This window comes from Heterodontus francisci, chromosome 46 (assembly GCF_036365525.1).
Source record: "Heterodontus francisci isolate sHetFra1 chromosome 46, sHetFra1.hap1, whole genome shotgun sequence".
In the NCBI taxonomy this organism is placed as follows: Eukaryota; Metazoa; Chordata; class Chondrichthyes; order Heterodontiformes; family Heterodontidae; genus Heterodontus; species Heterodontus francisci.
Genome location: NC_090416.1, coordinates 7,148,040 through 7,168,727, shown reverse-complemented (window position 1 = coordinate 7,168,727; position 20,688 = coordinate 7,148,040). Strand labels below are relative to the sequence as shown.

The following is a 20,688-nucleotide window of genomic DNA, read 5'->3' as shown; positions in this document are numbered from 1 at the left end:
TTTTGTGCGAAAGTGATTTTTCAATGTCTGCAAAACACAGCTATGGCAGGCACTGTGAGCTGAAACCTTCCAATGGGCACTGATTTAGACTGGGGACAACTCTCCAATGACACAGTATTCCCTATGCTCATTGCTATTAGTTATAATCACTTGAACAAACACTTTACACCAGCAGCTTTGACTGCGATGTACATATTTTCCTGTATAAAACATGATTATCTCAAAGTCCAGGACCTTATCCTAGACCTTATAGAAACAAAGAAACATGGAAAGTAGGAGCAGGAATAGTCCTTTCGAGCCTGCTGCGCCATTCATTATGATCATGGTTGATTATCCAACACTGTAAAATGTTCCTGTTTTTGCCTCATATCCTTTGAGCCCTTTAAACCCAAGAGTTATATCTAACTCCTGCTTGGAAACATACAATGTTTTCGCCTCAACTGCTTTCTGTGGTAGCGAATTCAACAGGCTCACCACTCTCTGGGTGAAGAAACTTCTCCTCATTTCAGTCCTGAAATGTTTACCCCGTATCCTTAGACTATGACCCCTGGTTCTGGACTCCCCCACCATCGGGAACATCCTTCCTGCAACTGCCCTGTCAAGTCCTGTTAGAATTTTATATGTTTCCACGCGGGGACATAGGTTTAATGTGCGAGGGGCAAAGTTTAGAGGGGATGTGCGAGGCAAGTTTTTTACACAGAGGGTTGTGAGTGCTTGGAACCTGCTACCGGGGGAGGTGGTGGAAGCAGGTACAATAGCGACGTTTAAGAAGCATCTTGACAAATACATGAACAAGATAGGAATAGAGGGATTATGGACCCCAGAAGTGCAGAAGGTTTTAGTTCAGACAGGCATCATGATCAGCGCAGGCTTGGAGCGCAGTCTGGGCTGTTCCTGTGCTGTACTGTTCTTTGTTCTTTGAGATCCCCACTCATTCTTCTGAACTCCAGTGAATATAATCCTAACTGACTCAATCTCCCCCCATACGTCAGTCCTGCCATCCCAGGAATCAGTCTGGTAAACCTTCGCTGCACTCCCTCTATAGCAAGAACATCCTTCCTCAGCTAAGGAGACCAAAACCGCACACAATATTCCAGGTGTGGCCTCACCAAGGCCCTGAATAATTGCAGCAAGACATCCCTGCTCCTGTACTCGAATCCTCTCGCTGTGCAGGCCAACATACCATTTGCCTATTTTACCGCCAGTTGGAGCTGCACGCTTACCTTCAGTGACTGGTGTACGAGGACACCCAGGTCTCGTTGCATATTCCCCTCTCTGTTTATCGTTGTACAGATAATAATCTGCCTTCCTGTTTTTGCGACCAAAGTAGACAACCTCACAATTATCCACATTCTACCGCATTTCCATACTGCATACTGCATATGCCCACTCACGCAACTTGTCCAAATCATCCTGAAACCTCTCTGCATCCTCCTCACAACTCACCTTCCCACCCAGTTTTGTGTCATCTGCAAATTTGGAGATATTACATTTAGTTACCTCATCTAAATCATTAATATATATTGTGACTAGCTGGGGTCCAAGCACCGCTCCCTGTGGTACCCCACTAGTCACTGCCTGCCATTCGGAAAAAGACCCATTTAACCCTACTCTTTGAATCCTGTCTACCAACCACTTTTCTATCCATTGTAATATACTGCCCCCAATCCCATGCACTTTAATTTTATACGCTAATCTCTTATGTGGGACTTTGTCAAAAACATTCTGAAAGTCCAAATAAACCACATCCACTGGCTCCCCCTCATCAACTCTACTAGCTACATCCTCGCAGAAGTCTAGTAGATTTGTCAAGCATGATTTCCGTTTCATAAATCCATGCTGACTCTATCCAATTCTACCGCTGTTCCCCAAGTGCTCTGCTATAAAATCTTTGAAAATGGACTGTAGAATTTTCCACACTACCGCGTCAGGTTTCATTAATAGGGGCATACAGTACAAATGAAATGAAGATGTTTTAAACAGATAGATTGGAGAAATTGGGACTCTTTTCCTTTGAGAAGAGAAGTTTGAGTGGAGATTGAATAGAAGTGTTTAAATAATGAAGAGTCTGGACAGAGTAGATCGGGAGTCATTGCTCCTATTGGTGGAGGGATTACCAGCAAGTGCGCATAGATTTAAGGTAATTGGCAAAAGAATCAATGTTGAAATGAGGAAAAACATTTTCACCCAGAGGGTGATTAGGATATGGAATCCATTACCGACATATGAACATACGAACATATGAACATATGAAATAGGAGCAGGAGGAGGCCACGCAGCCCTTCGAGCCTCCTCTGCCATTTAAAAAGATCATGGCTTAGAGTGTGGTGGAGGCAGGTTCAATCGAGGCATTCAGGAGGGAATTGGATTGTTATCTGAATGAAAGAATGGGCAGGGTTACGGGTAGAAGGTGGGGGAGTGGCACTAGGTAAGTAACTCTTTCAGAGAGAAGGTGCAGACACGTTGGGTCGAATGGCCTCCTTCGATGCAGTAACAATTCTGTGATCCTGTGATTCTGAGATCCCCAAAAGACTGCAACATAATATTATAATAATATATGATATTATGTTTCAATCACTCGTGGCCTCATCTATCCATTCCGATGTCACATATCTATCAATTTGGTCTCATAGCCTTAATAAGCCGCACCAAAAAAATCCACCCATCTCACTTTTGACATTTTCGATTGATTTCTGTACTCAGATTTGTAAATCTCTCTGCACATCCATGGCCCGTACATTCTCACCATCTGTAAAATACTCTGAACTGTTTCTCTTAGGTAAGTTAATGACCACACACTTCCCCACATTGAACTTCATCTCCCTGGTTTCGCCCAATCACTTATACCATCCATCTTTCTGTTCTGCTTTCTGCTGCCATCGACACTATGTACTCTGTCCTGTAACTTTATATCATCAGCAAACTGCACACAAAGGATAGCGAGATGAAAGGAGAAAAAGTCCCTGTTCGGCAAGATAAACGGTGGAAGATTAGCTCCCCGTTTGACCCAAGAGTGATTCCAGTACTTGAGAGGAAAGGAAACATGACCACAGTGAAGAGATGAATCTACACATTGAGGAGAAATGTAATGTCTTCAAAACCTCAATGTCAATATAATTCCAGAAGAAAGTGATGAAGGTGACTACAATGACATCATGCCTGCAACGAATCGGAAAGCAGCTCAGCCAAATCAAGCACAGCTAAGATCGATACGGCAAGATCCAGATAGAAGATGATCCAGACATCATCGATTACCTGCCCGATTTAAAGACTATGTCATGCATCGATGGGAACAGTTTTCCTTTGTCTACCTTATCAAAGACTGCCATAATGTTTTACACCTCATTAAATCTTCCCTCAATTCTCTTTGCTGTAAGGAGAACAATCGCAGGCTGTACCAACATAACCTTGTAACTAAAATTAGGTATCTCTGGAACCATGCTTTTAAATCTTATCCCCACCCTCTCAAGGACCCTCACATGCTTGCTAAAGTGTGGTGACCAGAACAGGATTCAATACACCAGTTGGAGCCTAAACAGAGTTTTTAAAGGTTCAGCATAACTTCCCTGCTTTTGTACTCAATGCCTCTATTTATAAAGCCCAAAATCACGTCTGTTTTACTGACCACTCTCTCAATATGTCCTTCCATCTTCAAAGATCCTGCTGTTCATGAACACTCCTGAACAACTGTGCCATCAAGTATGTATTCCCTCAACATCAGCCTTCTGCCAAAATGTATCACCTCACAATTGTCTCTATTAAATTCCATCTGCCACTTATCTGCCCATTCTGTCTATTTATGTCCTGTGGTGATTCATATCATCTTCACTGTTCGTTACTGCTCCAAGTTTAGTGTCATCGGTAAACAGACGCTACCAGACCTGCTGAACATTGCCAACATTTCCTACTTTATTTCATTCAGGCCGTTGCCTGTCATTTTAATTCGCCAAAATCCTCCCACTCTGACCTTTCTGAGGTTATGGAGATGTGGAGCACTGTAGATACGGGAGGAGGTTACAGTGAAAGGGAGCGTTGTATGGGCTTGGGAGGAGAATCCAGAGATAGGGAGCGTTGTATGGAGGACCTTACAGAGATAGGGAGGGTAGACGTGGCGGGAGAAGGTTACAGAGATATGGAAGTTTGTGGAGACTGGAGGAGGGTGCAGAGATAGGGACAGGCCAACCAGGGGCTATGCCACATTGGATTTGGTACTGGGTAATGAACCCGGCCAGGTGTTCGATTTAGATGTAGGTGAGCACTTTGGCGATAGTGATCATAATTCGGTTAGGTTTACCTTAGCGATGGGCAGGGACAGTTATATACCGCAGGGCAAGAATGATAGCTGGGGGAAAGGAAATTATGAAGCGATTAGGCAAGATTTAGGATGTGTAGGATGGGGAAGGAAACTGCAGGGGATGGGCTCAAACGAAATGTGGAGCTTATTCAAGGAGCAGCTAATGCGTGTCCTTGATAAGTATGTACCTGTCAGGCAGGGAGGAAGTTGTCGAGCGAGGGAGCCGTGGTTTTCTCAAGAAGTTGAAGCGCTTGTCAAGAGGAAGAGGGCGGCTGAAGTTAGGATGAGACGAGAAGGCTCAGTTCGGGCGCTTGAGAGTTACAAGCTAGCCAGGAAGGATCTAAAGGGAGAGCTAAGAAGAGCAAGTAGAGGACACGAGAAGTCATTGGCGGATTGGATCAAAGAAAACCCTAAGGCTTTCTATAGGTATATCAGGAATAAAAGAATGATAAGAGTTAGAACAGGGCCAATCAAGGATAGTAGTGGGAAGTTGTGTGCGGAATCAGAGGAGACAGGGGAAGCGTTAAATGAATGTTTTTCGTCAGTATTTACAGTAGAGAAAGAAAATGTTGCCGAGTAGATTACTGAGATACAGCCTACTAGGCTAGATGGGATTGAGATTCACAAGGAGGAGGTGTTAGAAATTTTGGAAAGAGTGAAAATAGTTAAGTCCCCTGGGCCAGACGGGATTTATCCTCGGATTCTCTGCGAAGCCAGGGAGGAGATTGCAGAGCCGTTGTTGTTGATCTTTATGTCGTCATTGTCGACAGGAGTAGTGCCGGAGGACTGGAGGATAGCAAATGTTGTCCCCTGGTTCAAGAAGGGGAGTAGAGACAGCCCTGGTAATTATAGACCTGTGAGCCTCACTTCGGTTGTGGGTAAAATGTTGGAAAGGGTTATAAGAGATAGGATTTATAATCATCTTGAAAAGAATAAGTTCATTTGCGATAGTCAGCACGGTTTTGTGAAAGGTAGGTCGTGCCTCACAAACCTTATTGAGTTTTTCGAGAAGGTGACCAAACAGGTGGATGAGGGTAAAGCCTTGGATGTGGTGTATATGGATTTCAGTAAGGCGTTTGATAAGGTTCCCCACGGTAAGCTATTGCAGAAAATACGGAAGTATGGGGTTGGAGGTGATTTAGAGCTTTGGATCAGAAATTGGCTAGTTGAAAGAAGACAGAGGGTGGTGGTTGATGGCAAATGTTCATCCTGGAGTTTAGTTACTAGTGGTGTACCGCAAGGTTCTGTTTTGGGGCCACTGCTGTTTGTCATTTTTATTAATGACCTGGATGAGGGTGTAATAGGGTGGGTTAGTAAATTTGCGGATGACACGAAGGTCGGTGGAGTTGTGGATAGTGTCGAAGGGTGTTGTAGGGTACAGAGGGACATAGATAGGCTGCAGAGCTGGGCTGAGAGATGGCAAATGGAGTTTAATGCGGAGAAGTGTGAGGTGATTCACTTTGGAAGGAGTAACAGCAATGCAGAGTACTGGGCTAATGGGAAGATTCTTGGTAGTGTAGATGAGCAGAGAGATCTTGGTGTCCAGGTACATAAATCCCTGAAAGTTGCAACCCAGATTAATAGGGCTGTTAAGAAGGCATATGGTGTGTTAGCTTTTATTAGTAGGGGGATCGAGTTTCGGAGCCACGAGGTCATGATGCAGCTGTACAAAACTCTGGTGAGGCCGCACCTTGAGTATTGCGTGCAGTTCTGGTCACCGCATTATAGGAAGGATGTGGAAGCTTTGGAAAGGGTGCAGAGGAGGTTTACTAGGATGTTGCCTGGTATGGAAGGAAGGTCTTACGAGGAAAGGCTGAGGGACTTGAGGTTGTTTTCGTTCGAGAGAAGGAGGAGGAGAGGTGACTTAATAGAGACATACAAGATAATCAGAGGGTTAGATAGGGTGGATAGTGGGAGTCTTTTTCCTCGGATGATGATGGCAAACACGAGGGGACATAGCTTTAAGTTGAGGGGTGAAAGATAAAGGACAGATGTCAGAGGTAGTTTCTTTCGGCAGAGAGTAGTAGGGGCGTGGAACGCCCTGCCTGCAACAGTAGTAGACTCGCCAACTTTAAGGGCATTTAAGTGGTCATTGGATAGACATATGGATGAAAATGGAATAGTGTCGGTCAGATGATCGGCGCAACATCGAGGGCCGAAGGGCCTGCACTGCGCTGTAATGTTCTAATGTTCTAATGTTCTAATGTTTCGGAGGAGCTTACATAAATAGAAAGTGCTGTAGTGACTCGAGGAGGTTATAGAGAAGGAGGATTGTAGTGGCTGGAGGAGGTTGAAGCTGTAGGGAGAGTTCTTGGAGCAGGAAGAGGTTATACAGATAAGGAAGTATGTCGGGGTTGAAGGATGTTACAGATATAGGTAGGGGTGTAGGGACAGAGGGGTGTACAGAGATAAGGAGGGTCATAGGGACTGAAAGTGCTTTGAGAAATATGTGGGCTGGAATGGATGGCGGAGTTTACAGGAGCAGGAAAGATTTTAGAGGATGGAGGAGGCTGCAGAATTGGAGAAGGTTATATCGGCTGGAGGAGGTTACAGAAGTAAGGAGGCTTGTACCGGCTGGAAGAGGTTACAGCTATAGGGAGTGTTGTAGGGGCTGCATGAGGTTACAGAGATAAGGAGGGTTGTAGGACTGAAAGAGTTTACAGAAGTAGAAAAAGGGTATAGGGGCTGGAGGAGATTGCAGAGATGTAGAGGTTTGTAGGAAAGGAGGAGTTTACAGAGGTAGGGAGGGTTGTAGGGGCTGGCAGAGGTTAGAGAGATTTGGGGTTTTGTCGGGCTGTAGAGAGTTACAAAAATAGGGAGTTTTGTAGTTGCAGAAAATGGGGAAGATTGTCAGGGCTGGAGGAGATTGTGGAGATAGGGAGTGTTGTTCGGACTGGAGGATGTTACAGAGATATGGAGGGTTGTTCGGGCTCGAGGAGGCTACAGAGATAGGGAGAGTTGTTCGGGCTGGAGGAGGCTGCAGAGATAGGGAGGGTTGTTCGGGCTGGAGGAGGCTACAGAGGTAGGGAGATTTGTTCGGGCTGGAGGAGGCTTCAGAGATAGGGAGGGTTGTTCGGGCTGGAGGAGGCTACTGCGATAGGGAGGGTTGTTCGGACTGGAGGATGTTACACAGATAGGGAGGGTTGTTCGGACTGGGGGAGGCTACAGAGATCGGGAGTGTTGTTTGGGCTGGAGGCTGTTAAAGAGATAGGGAGGGTTGTTCGGACTGGGGAGGCTGCAGAGATAAGGAGTGTTGTTCGGGCTGGAGGATGTTAAAGACATATGGAGGGTTGTTCGGACTGGGAAGGCTGCAGAGATAAGGAGGGTTGTTCGGGCTGTAGGAGGCTGCAGAGATAGGGAGGGTTGTTTGGCTTGGCGGAGGCGACAGAGATAGGGAGGGTTGTTTGGGCTGGAGGATGTTAAGGAGATAGGGAGGGTTGTTCGGACTGTGGGAGGCTACAGAGATAGGGAGGGTTTTTCGGGCTGGAGGATGTTAAGGAGATAGGGAGGGTTGTTTGGACTGTGGGAGGCTACAGAGATAGGGAGGGTTGTTCGGGCTGGAGGATGTTAAAGCGATAGGGAGGGTTGTTCGGACTGGGGAGGCTGCAGAGATAAGGAGGGTTGTTTGGGATCGAGGAGGCTACAGAGATAGGGAGGGTCTCACAGGCTGTTAGAGATCATGGACAATGCTCCGGAGGTGGAAGCAGCTGCTCTGGATATGTAAGAGCAAATCCGTTACAGATATCAAATCAAAAAGGAACATTTCCACTCCACTGTATAATGGGGGTAATGGGGAGGGAAAATAGAGTATAGAGAATGTGGTACAGGGAATGTTAGTGGGTTAAAATGGGGTAATGTGGAGGGCTAATGGGCAGGGGTATGCGGAGGGGAATGGAGAGGGGGAATGAGGAAATGAATAGATAAGGGTAATGGGGAAGGGTAACGGGGGGATGAGGAGGTGGAATGGTATGGGGTAATGCGGTTGGGGGAATTGGGATTAGGAATGGGGAAAGGGAACGGGGGGCTGAATGGAGGGGTAATTGGGAGGCAATTTGGAGAGGGGGAAATTGGAGGGGGAATGGGGGAAGGAAATTAGCAGGGGGGATGGGGAAGAGAATGAGGTGGTTGAACGGGAAGGAGAATGTGGAGGGTATTGTTGAGGGGCAATGATGAGGGCTATTGGGCAGAGGGAATGAGGAGGGAAAATTGCTGAGGAGTATTGGGACAGGTGACGGGAAAGGGAATGGGTGAGAGGGTATTAAAAGGGTAATGGGAAGGGGGAATGAGGACGGTGGAATGAAGAGGTCAGGAGGAGGGGATGAGGAGAAGAAATGGGGGAGAGGGAGTGTAGAGTGGGAATGGGGAGGGGAATGGGGATGTGGAATAGGGAGGGGGAAAGGGGGCAGGAAAGGGGGAGGGGTAAAGGAAAGGATGTAACCACACACATTTATACAAACGCTCACTGATACACACACAGGCACTCACTCATACACAAACTAACAAATAACCAGACACACACCCAAACACAGAGACACACGCACACAGACACTCACTCACACTCACATTCACACGCTAGCAAATACCCAGACACACACACACACAGACACACACACAGATACTCACTCACACTCACATACACACACTGACAGACACACACGCACAGACTCTCTGTCTCACACACAATCACATACCTACACTTGCAAACTCACACACACACATACACAAATTCACCCACACACTTCCATGCACCCATATACAAATACTCTTAAACACACACTCATATAATGTCACTGACACACAATCGCGCCCTGGAAACTCACACCCAGACTCACTCACACACTCACACAAATAAACCAACACGACAGACGAATCTTCCCAACATATGCTTAGGGTCACTGACATTGGGGGTCGTGATGCGCCCAATATTGGCTGCTGCATTTCCTACATTACAAATGTGACTATATTCAAAAAAGTAGTTCAATGGCTGTGAATCCCTTTGGGACGACTGTTGTATTGCGAAATACATGTCTTTCTATTTTCGTCTCTCTATTGTGGCCTCAAGGCCAGCGCACAACATCAAGAAAATAGAAAATGACAAGAAAAGTTTTTTCCCTCAAATATAATTTGATCCAGTTTTGTTATTGGTGAATTAAGTTAAATATTTAACTTGTAACACGGACCACTACAATATTGTGGCACAAAGGGCAGCTTTTCCTCTGCTCCGAATCTCCATGCAGCAAATTCCTAACGTTTGCACATAGGTTTGCGAAGAATGAACACTGTGCTGAACACTCTAGATCTGTGCTAAAGAACGGTGACAGTTCTGGTCACCACATTACAGGAAGCATGTGGTCACACTCGGGACGGTACAGAGGAGATTTACAGAGGATGTTGCCGGGACTGGAGAATTGTAACAATGAGGAAAGATTGGACAGACTGCCATGTTCTCTTTGAAAGAGAAGAGGATGTGGGAGATTTAATTTAGGTGTGCAAAATTATGAGGACCCTAAATACAGTAGATAAGGAGGACATATGCCCCTCAATAGAGTAGTCATTGGCTATGTGCTTGAATTGCTGTAACCTACAGGACTACGGACTGACAGCTGGAAAGTGGAATTAGGTTAAATAACCCATTTTAGCTGGTACCTCCTGTGCCATGAATTGCAATGATCCCATCATTCTATGCTGTATTAATTTTATGTATGTTATTCGTTTGAGGAGCTGTATTACTTTGTGATATTCTGTTAAATTGAGGTATTTGTTTGAGACAAGTTATTAACTGGAAGTGGTGCATTAGGTGATGCGCTACATTAGTTTTGAGTTGTTTTATTAGTGTGAGGTGCTGCATTGATTTGAGATGAGGTATTTGATTATGAATTATGTTAGTTTCAGTTGTTGTATTTGTCAGAGTGGCTGCATCACTTTGAATGTATCAATTGGAGGGGCACTACAATTGGAGGGCATGTATTGGCTGGAGGCACTGTATTGGGCTTTATCGGTTAAAGGGGCCGGATGCATTGTCGGCTCTCTATCACTTCCGGTATTTTCTACTTGTTTAGAGCATTGTATTAATTTCAGATGCTGTATTAGATCGAAACGGTGTATCAGTTAGTGGTGTTGAATTCGTTTCAATTCTGTATCAGTTAAAATCTGCCATGTACAGTCACAAGTAACCCACTTTAATCAATTAATCGAATTCCCATTGTTAAAGAGGGCAGTCACATCCCAGGGTGCAGTAAAACAGTGCTGAGAGAGACTCTCCAACATTTGATGCTTGATTACTGAATGGACATAGTGGAGTGAAGGACATCACTGAAACAACAAGATCTAGAGATGAAACTGCTGGAGTTTGAAAGAACAAAGTTATTGCTAGAAAAATACAACTTGTAATTTTCATCAGAATTGTCCAGTCTTTGGAGTTTTCCAAATCAATCTCAGAACAAAACATATTCTATCACAACACGGACTGAACTCGATTTCACAAATTTCAAATTCAAAAAGGAAACAATTTGAACAATGTGGCAACCTTAATATCCCAGTGGAGATCCCACAGGGCATAAATTACCGACTGTAGGAATGTCTCGCCTCAGAGTTTCATATAGAGATTATCTGCAGTGTGAATGGACAGATCACATCACACAGAAAATGTATGAAACACTGAACAGTATTGAGAAAATATGTTCTCTGATACTTGCCACCATTGGTGTTCCTGGTAAGTGATTGTAACATTTGCACTTGTGTAAACCTATGTGTGAGCTGGTCTCTGGTTTTACTCTGTGACAAGTTATATTATACACAAAAGCAGTTTTACAGAATTTCAAGCTATTGCCTTTAGTGAAACATCGGATACTGTTGAATTAGACTTCAGTGAAGGCACACGCTGAGTGAAGGTATTAGTGAGAGTATCAGTTAGTGTGTGATCATGGTGAGGGTGGGTCACGAACTGAAGGGGAAAGACAAAATCAAGTAACCATATATTACTGGGAACATCTGTCACAGTAATATTGCACTGGAGTGGAAGACGTGACCCCAGTGGCCATGTTGTCCTGGAAATATCTACCATGGTAGAGTTATACAGAGAGTGGGTCACTAAGTGGAGTTCAACATCTGATTCAATGAAAATGTTTCCTGGGAATATCTGTCGCTTGTAGAATTGTACTGACTGTGGATCACTAATCAGAGTGAAACAGCTGACCCAGGCAGCCATATATTACTGGGTGAAGAAGTCCGTGTTGAAATGCAGCAAGACCTGGACAATATCCAGGCTTGGGATGATAAATGGCAAGTAACATTTGCGCCACACAAGTGCCAGGCAAGGACCATCTCCAACAACAGAGAATCTAACCATCTCCCCTTGACATTCAATGGCATTACCATCTCTGAATCCCCCACTGTCAACATCCTCGGGGCTACAATTGACCAGAAACTGAACTGGAGTAGCCATACAAATAATGTGGCTACAAGAGCAGGTCAGAGGCTAGGAATCCTGAGGCGAGTAACTCACCTCCTGACTCCCCAAAGTCTGCCCCCCAACTACAAGGCACAAGTTAGGAGTGTGATGGAATACTGTCCACTTGCCTGGATGGGTGCAGCTCCAACAACACTCAAGAAGCTCGACACCATCCAGGACAAGAAGCCCGCATGATCAGCACACCAGCTACAAACATTCCCTCCCTCCACCACCAACACACAGTGGCAGTAGTGTGTACCATCTACAAGATGCACTGCAGCAATGCATGAAGGCTCCTTAGACAGCACCTTCCAAACGGCAACTTCTAGCAACTAGAAGGACAAGGGCAGCAAATACATGGGAACACCTCCACCTGCAAGCTCCCCTTCAAGTCACACACCACACTGACTTGGAATTATATCACCGTTCCTTCACTGTCACTGGTTCAAAATCCTGGAACTCCCTTCCTAACAGCACTGTGGCTGTACCTACCCCACATGGACTGCAGTGGTTCAAGAAGGCAGCTCACCTGCACCTTCTCAAGGGCAATTAGGGATGGGCAAAAGATGCTGGCATAACCAGCGATGCCCACATCGCATGAATGAATAAAAAAAAACTGGGTGTACCCGTCACTGTAGAAGTGTTCAGAGACTGGGACACTAACCAGACTGGAATGCTTGATTCCAGTGGCCATGTACTACTGGGCGCATCTGTCCCTGTAGAAAACTGTACTTAGTGTAGCTCACTAAGTGTAGTGGAACAACTGATAAGTATGCATTCTTGAGATTGTTTGTCATTGTGGAATTGAACATCCACAGCGCACTTTGGGACTTCCATGTTTTTGACTCAGCGACAGTGAAGAAATAGCAGTATATTCCAAGTCAGGACGACGTGGGGCTTGAAGCAGAACTCGCAGGTGATGGTACTCCCTTGAGTCTGTTGCTCTTGTCTTTCTAGATGGTAAAGGTCGCAGGGTCGGAAGGTGTTGTCGCAGGAGGCTCGGCACGTCGGGTCAATGCACCTTGTGGATACTACAGGCTGCAGTAATGGTGCACTGCTGCAGGAAGGAGTGAATGTTTAAGATAGTGAATGGGGTGACGAACAAGCGGGCTGCTTTGTCCTGGATAGTGTTGAGCTTCTTGAGTGTTGTTGCAGCTGCACTCATACAGGAAAGTGGAGAGTATTCCACCACACTCCTGACTTGTCGCTTTCAGATGATAGACAGACAGTGGAGAGTCAGCAGGTGAGTTACTCGCTGCAGAATTCACAGCCTCTGATCTGCGCTTGTAGCTACACTATTTATATGGCTCTATCAGTAAATTTTCTGGATAATGGTAACACCAGGATGTTGATGGTGGGGGATTCAGGGATGGCAATGCCATTGAACGTCAAGGGGAGCTGATTCGATTCTCTCTTGTTAGAGGATGTCAATGCCTGGCACTTGGATGGTGCAAATGTTACTTTCCACTTATCAGCCCTAAATGTTGTCCAAGTCTTGCTGCATGCAGACATGGACTGCTTCAGTATGTGAGAAGACCTGAATTGTGTTGAAAACTGCAAACATACAAGAACAGAAGAAATAGGAGCAGAGTTAGACCATACGGCCCATCGAGCCTGCCCGCCATTCAATTCGATCATGGCTGATCTTGGGCTTCAATTCCACTTTCCTCCCCTCTTCCATATCCTTTGATTCCCTGCAAGACCAAAACTCTATCTATCCCAGCCTTAAATGTATTCAATGATGGATCATCATCTGGGTTAGAGAATTCCAAAGATTCACAACCCTTTGACCGAAGTAATTTCTCCTCATCTCAGCCCTGAATGATTGACCCCTTATACTGAGACTGTGTTCCCATGAACTAGATTCCCTGACCAGTGGGAACAATCTCTCAGCTTCTACCCTTTCAGAATCTTGTATGTCTCAATTAGATCGCCTATCATTCTTCTAAACTCCAGAGAATACAAGCCCAATTTACTCAACCTCTCATCATAGGACACCACCCTCATCCCTGGGACCAATTTAGTAAATCTTCACTGCACTGCCTCCAGTACAAGTATATCCTTTCTTAAATGTGGAAACCAAAACTGCACACAGTATTCCTGGTGCAGCCTCAACAAAGCCCTGTACAATCTTAGTAAGACACAAGGGCGGCACAGTGGCGCAGTGGTTAGCACCGCAGCCTCACAGCTCCAGGGACCCGGGTTCGATTCCGGGTACTGCCTGTGTGGAGTTTGCAAGTTCTCCCTGTGTCTGCGTGGGTTTCCTCCGGGTGCTCCGGTTTCCTCCCACAAGCCAAAAGACTTGCAGGTTGGTAGGTAAATTGGCCATTATAAATTGTCACTAGTATAGGTAGGTGGTAGGGAAATATATAGGGACAGGTGGGGATGTCTGGTAGGAATATGGGATTAGTGTAGGATTAGTATAAATGGGTGGTTGATGTTCGGCACAGACTCGGTGGGCCGAAGGGCCTGTTTCAGTGCTGTATCTGTAGAAAAAATAGTACAATTTATTCCTCTACTCCAATCGCCTTGCAATAAAGGCCAATATGTCATTTTCTTACCGAATAGACTGCTGCACCTGCATGTTAATTTTCTGCGCTCCTTGTACGAGTACCCCCCGAGTCTCTTTGAATATCAACACTTACCAGTTTCACACCTTTTAAAATATATTCTGCTTTTCCATTTTTACGACCAAAGTGAACAACTTCCCAATTCACTACATTATCTTCCATTTGCCATCTTGTTGCCCTCTCACTTAACCTGTCTGTTTCTCTTTGCAACCTCTCTCCATCCTCCCTGCAGCTTACCTTTCCACCGAACTTTGTATCATCAGCAAACTTGAATGCATTTCTCTCTGTCTCTTCATCTAAGTCATTAATATAGAGTGTGTAAACCGTGGCGCAGAGTCAACTCCCCCTTGGCCCCTTTATTCCCTTTACCCAGTTGATCCTGGCCGTCACGTGGGACTAAGTCCTCTTAATTCAGGCTCAGGCATGGTGTTTGGGATATCGGGGTTACATGAGAGCCACCCTCCACCTAATCCACCGGCTACGGTTAATGGCTTAGTACAAAGAGGAGGAAACTCAGTCCTTTCTTTAACTATCAATTTACTTTATTCATGTTGTTGTACAGTGTAAGAATAAGGCGTATACACTTGGGTAGACAAAAGCATGCAACTCAAACTGGGTTATACAGTTAATGACAAAGCTAGCTAGAATCGATACCCACACCCTCTAGGGTCCTCTGACCTTCCCTGACCTAATCACAGAAAACAAAGGATAATACCCGTAAAAGGGGAGAGCTGATGCTGGCGAGGCGTTCCGTTCGCTATCTCTTATATGTCGTCGCCGCGTTGCTGACGCAGGGTCTTTCATTTCTGCAATGGTTGATCTCCAGAGTTTCTCGCTGGCTCTATGCCCGAAATTCTCCATACTTATTATCTTTCTTATCTCTTCGAGCTGTGCTGTCTCTTTCCTCTTGGTTTAGGCCTGCTCACCTCGTTCGTATCTTCTCCTTATTGGCCCAGGCCCAAAGACCCCGGTATCACTCCGTGTTCAAGTAAGGCTCTATTGTTGCGATCTCTCTCTCTTGTCTTTCACATAAATTAATGAGTTCAAACTGGTTTTGAACAGCACAGGCCAGTGTCTGAGTTCAGGTTACTTTAGTTCACAAGCTGTGCAGCAGTTTGTTACAGATTCAGTACTTCTTGCAGCCCCTGGCCAACAAGCGTAAATATCTGAAGCCCCAGCACTGATCCTTGCAGTACCCCACCATTCACTGCCAACTTTAAAATGCCCAATTTATGCCCACTCTCTGCTTCCTTCTGTTAACCAATCTTCTATCCACGCTAATATATTATCCCCAACATCATGAGCCCTTATCTTGTCTATTCATCTTTTGTGTGGCACTTTATCGAATGCCTGTTGAAAATCCAGGTCTACTACAACTACCGATTCCCCTTTATCTACCCTACTAGTTACATCCTCAAAAAACTCTAATCAATTTGTCAAACAGGTTCTCCCTTTAGTAAAACCAGGCTGACTTGTTCTAATCAGACTATGCTTTTGCAAGTGCAGTGTTAAGAATTTGTAATAGTAATTTCAGCATCTTCCCAATGACTGATATCAGGCTAACTGGCCTGTAATTCCCTGTTTTCTTTCTACCTTGTTTGTTGAAAAGTGGTGTAATATTTGCCAGCTTCCAATCTGGTGGGACCACTCCTAAATCTAAGTAATTCTGGAACATCATTGCTGGCGCATCCAATATCTCTGCAGCTATCTCTCTTAGAACCCTAGGATGGAGGCCATCTGGTCCCGGGGACTTGTCAGATTTTAATCCCTCAAGTTCCTCCAACACGTTTTCTCAACTGATATCAATATCCTTGATTTCCTCACTCTTTTTAGCCCCTAGGTTATTGCCTATTTCTTGTAGGAACTTGTGTCTTCTACTGTGAAGACAGACAAAAAATATTTGTTCAATGCCTCTTCCATTTCCGTCTTGGTGACCCTTTGCTCTGCTGAGGACTATTAGATAAACAAACTGTATTCAATTTCCATTTATTCTGGAGTTTAATCCAACCACCAAATCTGTTTCCCACTGTAAACTATTTGTGTGCGTATTTTACTCTCGTGTGAATGTGTGTGTGAATCTGTAGTGTATTTTTAGCATTTTTAAATCGTGTCCGAGTTTTAAATAGAACAAACTTACCTATTTCTTGTTTAAACTTAAGAAAAACTGCCCGATTAACTCTTCTGCAATTACATTAGAATAAAAAAAAAGTGAAACACACACTGGGGTTGTTCGCACAACCACTGTTTTCAAATAGGAATTTACCCTGTTGAGGTCAAACAGGAGGAAGGGTGTGAGGGGAGCATGAGACCCTCTCCTCAACTGGCCATGACACTTCCACTGTTGATCAGAACCTCAGATCCTTCCTATCGTTTGGTGTTTAGTAAGTCTGAGATACACAGATTTCTGGTCTCTCGGGGAATCAAGAGAGATTTGGAAGCTGGACGGAAAATGGAGTTGAAGTCTAAGATCAGCCAATAATTAATTAAATGGTGGAGCAGGTTCGATGGGCCATACGGTCTACTCCTGCTCATATTTCTCCTGTTCTTATCTTTTTATTATATCTATATCTATCTACCTTTCCTCAATGGTTTGGGGAAGGAAATTTGTTTTCCTTACCTGGCTTGGCCCGCAGGTGACTCCAGCCCCCAGAAATGTTGTTGAGTCACAATTGCCCTCTGAAATGGCCTAGTAAACCATTCATTTGACAGGTCGTATATCATTTCTCCATGTTTATCGATCTCCTTCTCTCATTCGTTTATTTAGAGAGTACCCTTTCTAATCAGGTTTCGATTTGTTTTGCTGTCAGTACAGGGAGGCCATTGAGTTGAAGGACCAGGTGAGTTCATATGTCCTGCATTATAGATAAACATTTCAGGCACCATCTGCAGAGCAAGTCATACTTCAATAGGTCAGATTTTCAATGAATTATACCGAGATAAGCATGCATAATTTATATATACAATATGAGAATCAGGTAGAAGATCATTTCAAGACACTTTGGAACTAATATAACATGTACTTCCAATCCAGTGTGGGAGTGGGCAAAGGTATAAAATGGAGTATGAGATAGAATTTAGTTGTATTGCTTGAAACCCTTCAGCTCTTTCTATGACTTAACTATTTTAACAATTAGTTTGAGTGGATAGCTCACTGCATTCTTCAGTTCTTCTCTGAACTTTTTCTGGGTCAAGACGTAAATACAGGTGTTTGTGCAGGTACTGAGAAGCTGAAGCATATTGGCTGTAACTTCAGTGACATAAACAGGGTCTGTGACCGAGTAAGAAAACATCTTTGTAATTCGCTGGTAAATATAAAATACAACATGCGTCACCCATAACAATATAAAACTGCCAGATATGCTGAAAAGCAAGATGATGGATTTCCTTCGATTCGCAATCTCTGAGTCCTTATTCTTCTCTCCACTGCTGCAGCCCCGGAGTCCCCTGCGACATCTGCTGGCCGCTAAAATACGCCTGGTGGTCAGAACATTGAGCAACAAAATCAGAAAGAACGGCATGCAAGAGACTAAAATGACACAAACGATAACATATCCGTCCCATGCAGTGGAAGTAAAGAAGACCGGTTTAGTGATGCAATACCAGGGGACATTATCAATTATATATTCAGGTTCAAATCTAAAGTACCAGGGAACAGACACTAAACAGCCCAGCACACTTACAGTTCCTATAACCATTGCAGCTGTTTTCTCAGAGCAATATTTTGCTCTCAGCTTCTCACAACAAATTGCCAGAAATCGATCAAAGGTGAAAGCGACTGTAAGCCAGACAGAAACTATTGTGAATGTAATAATTAGGAAGTAAATAAAACTGCACACGGGAGTAATGAACAGGAATGAATCTGGGAAATACATCTGTCCAATCCTGTAAAATATCGGCTCAGAGATAACAACCAGGAGATCAGACGCTGCCATTCCAACCATATAGCAAGTGATACATTTGGAGAGACCGCAATTTCCTCGGGACAGGATCACAATCGCCAGCAAGTTAACTGGAAGAGAGAGAGAGTAGGAAGCAGATAAATTACTGATCAGATCTGGAGTCAAAACATTAGTTTGACAGGACCTGAGGTGAGATTTTTAAGTTTGTTAACTGCATTAATTGTTACAAACTGAGTGATTTACCTGGGCAGTGCTGATCACAGAGAAATGTTTGAAACACAATTATTAATAATGGATTCAGAAATCGATATAGAAAGTGAATAAATGATCACTGTATCCACTGTAAGGGCTGAGTGAGGGTGCAGTGGCAATCGGGAAAGGGAAAGGGGTTTAATACAGGGGGAACAGACTGGGTCCAATCCTCAGCTTGACTCCTGGTTATTGTCCACAAATGTGAAGGGGCAGGGGGAGGTTCATATGGTTTGTTGATCTGGGTTAAGAAAGCCAACAGGAGCTGGTACAGAACATCAATGTGGATTCCCGGGGTGAAGACTTTGAGGCTTACGGATTGGGTTGCAAGAGGTCCTTTTCTCTTCCAGATCAATCCTAACGTCACTCACCTGCACTCTGTTCTTTTTTAATTCGTTTTGTGGGATGTGGGCGTCACTGACAAGGCCAGCATTTATTGCCCATCCCTATTTGCCCTTGAAATGAGTGGCTTCCTCGGCCTTTTCAGAGGGCAATTAAAAGTAAACCACATTGCTGTGGGTCTGGAGTCACAGCGAGGCAACAACAGGTAAAGACGGCAGATTTCCTTTCGTGATGGACATTAGTGAACCAGATGGGTTTTTAAAACAAATCGAGAATGGTTTCATGATCACCATTAGACTAGCTTTTTACTTCTCGATTTATAACTGAACTCAAATTTCTCCATCTGTCGTGGTGATATTTGAACCTCTGCCCTCCGAGCATTAGCCTGAGCTCTGGATTACTAGTCTAGAGACATTGCCACTACACCAACACTCAGTATGTAATTATCCTATCCTCTATCTTCTTGTAAAGCAGAGACTGTGCGCTAGCTCAATATCAAATACTGAAAACACATTCTTTAACAAGCAATTCAGAACAACTAATTTCCACTGTGTAAAACTGTTAACAACTTCTGATGGTATGATTCACGCTCTCAGCCCGACTCTTGATCACAGTGCATGCAGTGCAGGGAATAATCCGGTAAGATTATCAGAGTTGGATGCAAAACGATCACATGAGATATAATTGAATTCCTACAAGATTGAAAGTGCAGAGTCTTCAAACATTCCACCTGTCAACAGGATGGAACAGAGCAGGCAGCTGTACAAAAAAATCAGCGATTAAAACATGGCAGGTACACCAGTCCAGTTAACACCAATTTACACCATTAACAGCTGAGTTAATGGCTCACCGGGAACTCCAAAGACAGCAAGAGCAGGATAGAAAATGCGTTCGATCTGAAGCATTACTGGATATTCCATTTTTGTGCGAAAGTGATTTTTCTATATCTGCAAAACACAGCTCCGGTAGCCACTGTGAGCTGATATGTGCTAATGGGCTCTGATTTATACTGGGGAAAACTCTCCAATGACACAGTATTCCCTATGATCATTAGTTACAGTCACTTGAACAAACACTTTACATCAGCAGCTTTCACTCCGATGTAAATGTTTTCCTGGATAGCAGGAACATCTCAAAGTCCTGGACCTTATCTTAATCAGATATTTCTGGAGAATAAGGTGAAAAGTTAGAATCAGGCAGGACTGATCCAACAATAATGAATGCTTTTATTTACAGTTATTATAATATTATCATCGGGTATTCATATCAAGAACATATTTATTTCGTTCATGGGACGTGACCATTGCTGACCAGTCCAGCAATTATTGCTCATCCCTAATTGCCCTTAAGAAGGTGGTGGTGAACTGCTTTCTTGAACTGCTGCAGGCCATCTGGTGCGGGTACAGCCACAGTGCTGTTAGGAAGGGAGTTCCAGGATTTTGACTCAGTGACAGTAAAGGAACGGCGATATAGTTAACAGTCAGGATGGAGGGGAACTTGCAGGTGATGGTGTCCCCATTCATCTGCTGCCTTTGTCCTTCTAGTTGGCAGAGGTCGCGGGTTTGGAAGGTGCTGTCTAAGGAGCCTTGGTGAGTTGCAGCAGTGCATCGTGTAATGGTACACAATCCTGCCACTGTGCATTGGTTGTAAAATGAGTGAATGTTGAAGGTGGTGGATGGGCGGCAATCTAGCGGGCTGCTTTATCCTGGATGGTGTCGAGCTTCCTGAGTGTTGTTGGAGCTGCACCCATCCAGGCAAGTGGAGAGTGTTCCATCAAACTCCTAACTTGTGCCTTGTAGATAATGGACAGGTTTCGGGGATTCAGGAGGTTAGTTACTCACAGCAGAATTCCCAATCTCTGACCTGCCCTTGCACCCACAGTAT

General features: G+C 44.5%; 1 protein-coding gene across 1 annotated transcript; it reads right to left on the bottom strand.

The window, feature by feature from the left end:
- Positions 1–17,421: 17,421 nt before the first annotated feature.
- On the bottom strand, positions 17,422–19,724 carry LOC137356782 (probable G-protein coupled receptor 139). The gene is made up of 2 exons (XM_068022541.1): positions 19,655–19,724; positions 17,422–18,323 (listed from the first exon to the last, which is right to left on the bottom strand). The coding sequence occupies exons 1-2, from the start codon at positions 19,722–19,724 to the stop codon at positions 17,422–17,424; spliced, it is 972 nt and encodes a 323-aa protein (XP_067878642.1).
- Positions 19,725–20,688: the final 964 nt, after the last annotated feature.

Coding starts and splice junctions, on each gene's coding strand:
- LOC137356782 (XM_068022541.1), bottom strand. CDS start 19,724: ATGGAATATCCAGTAATGCTTCAGATCGAACGCATTTTCTATCCTGCT. Junction 18,324..19,654: donor TGCTGTCTTTGGAGTTCCCG/GTGAGCCATTAA, acceptor TCTCTCTTCCAG/TTAACTTGCTGGCGATTGTG.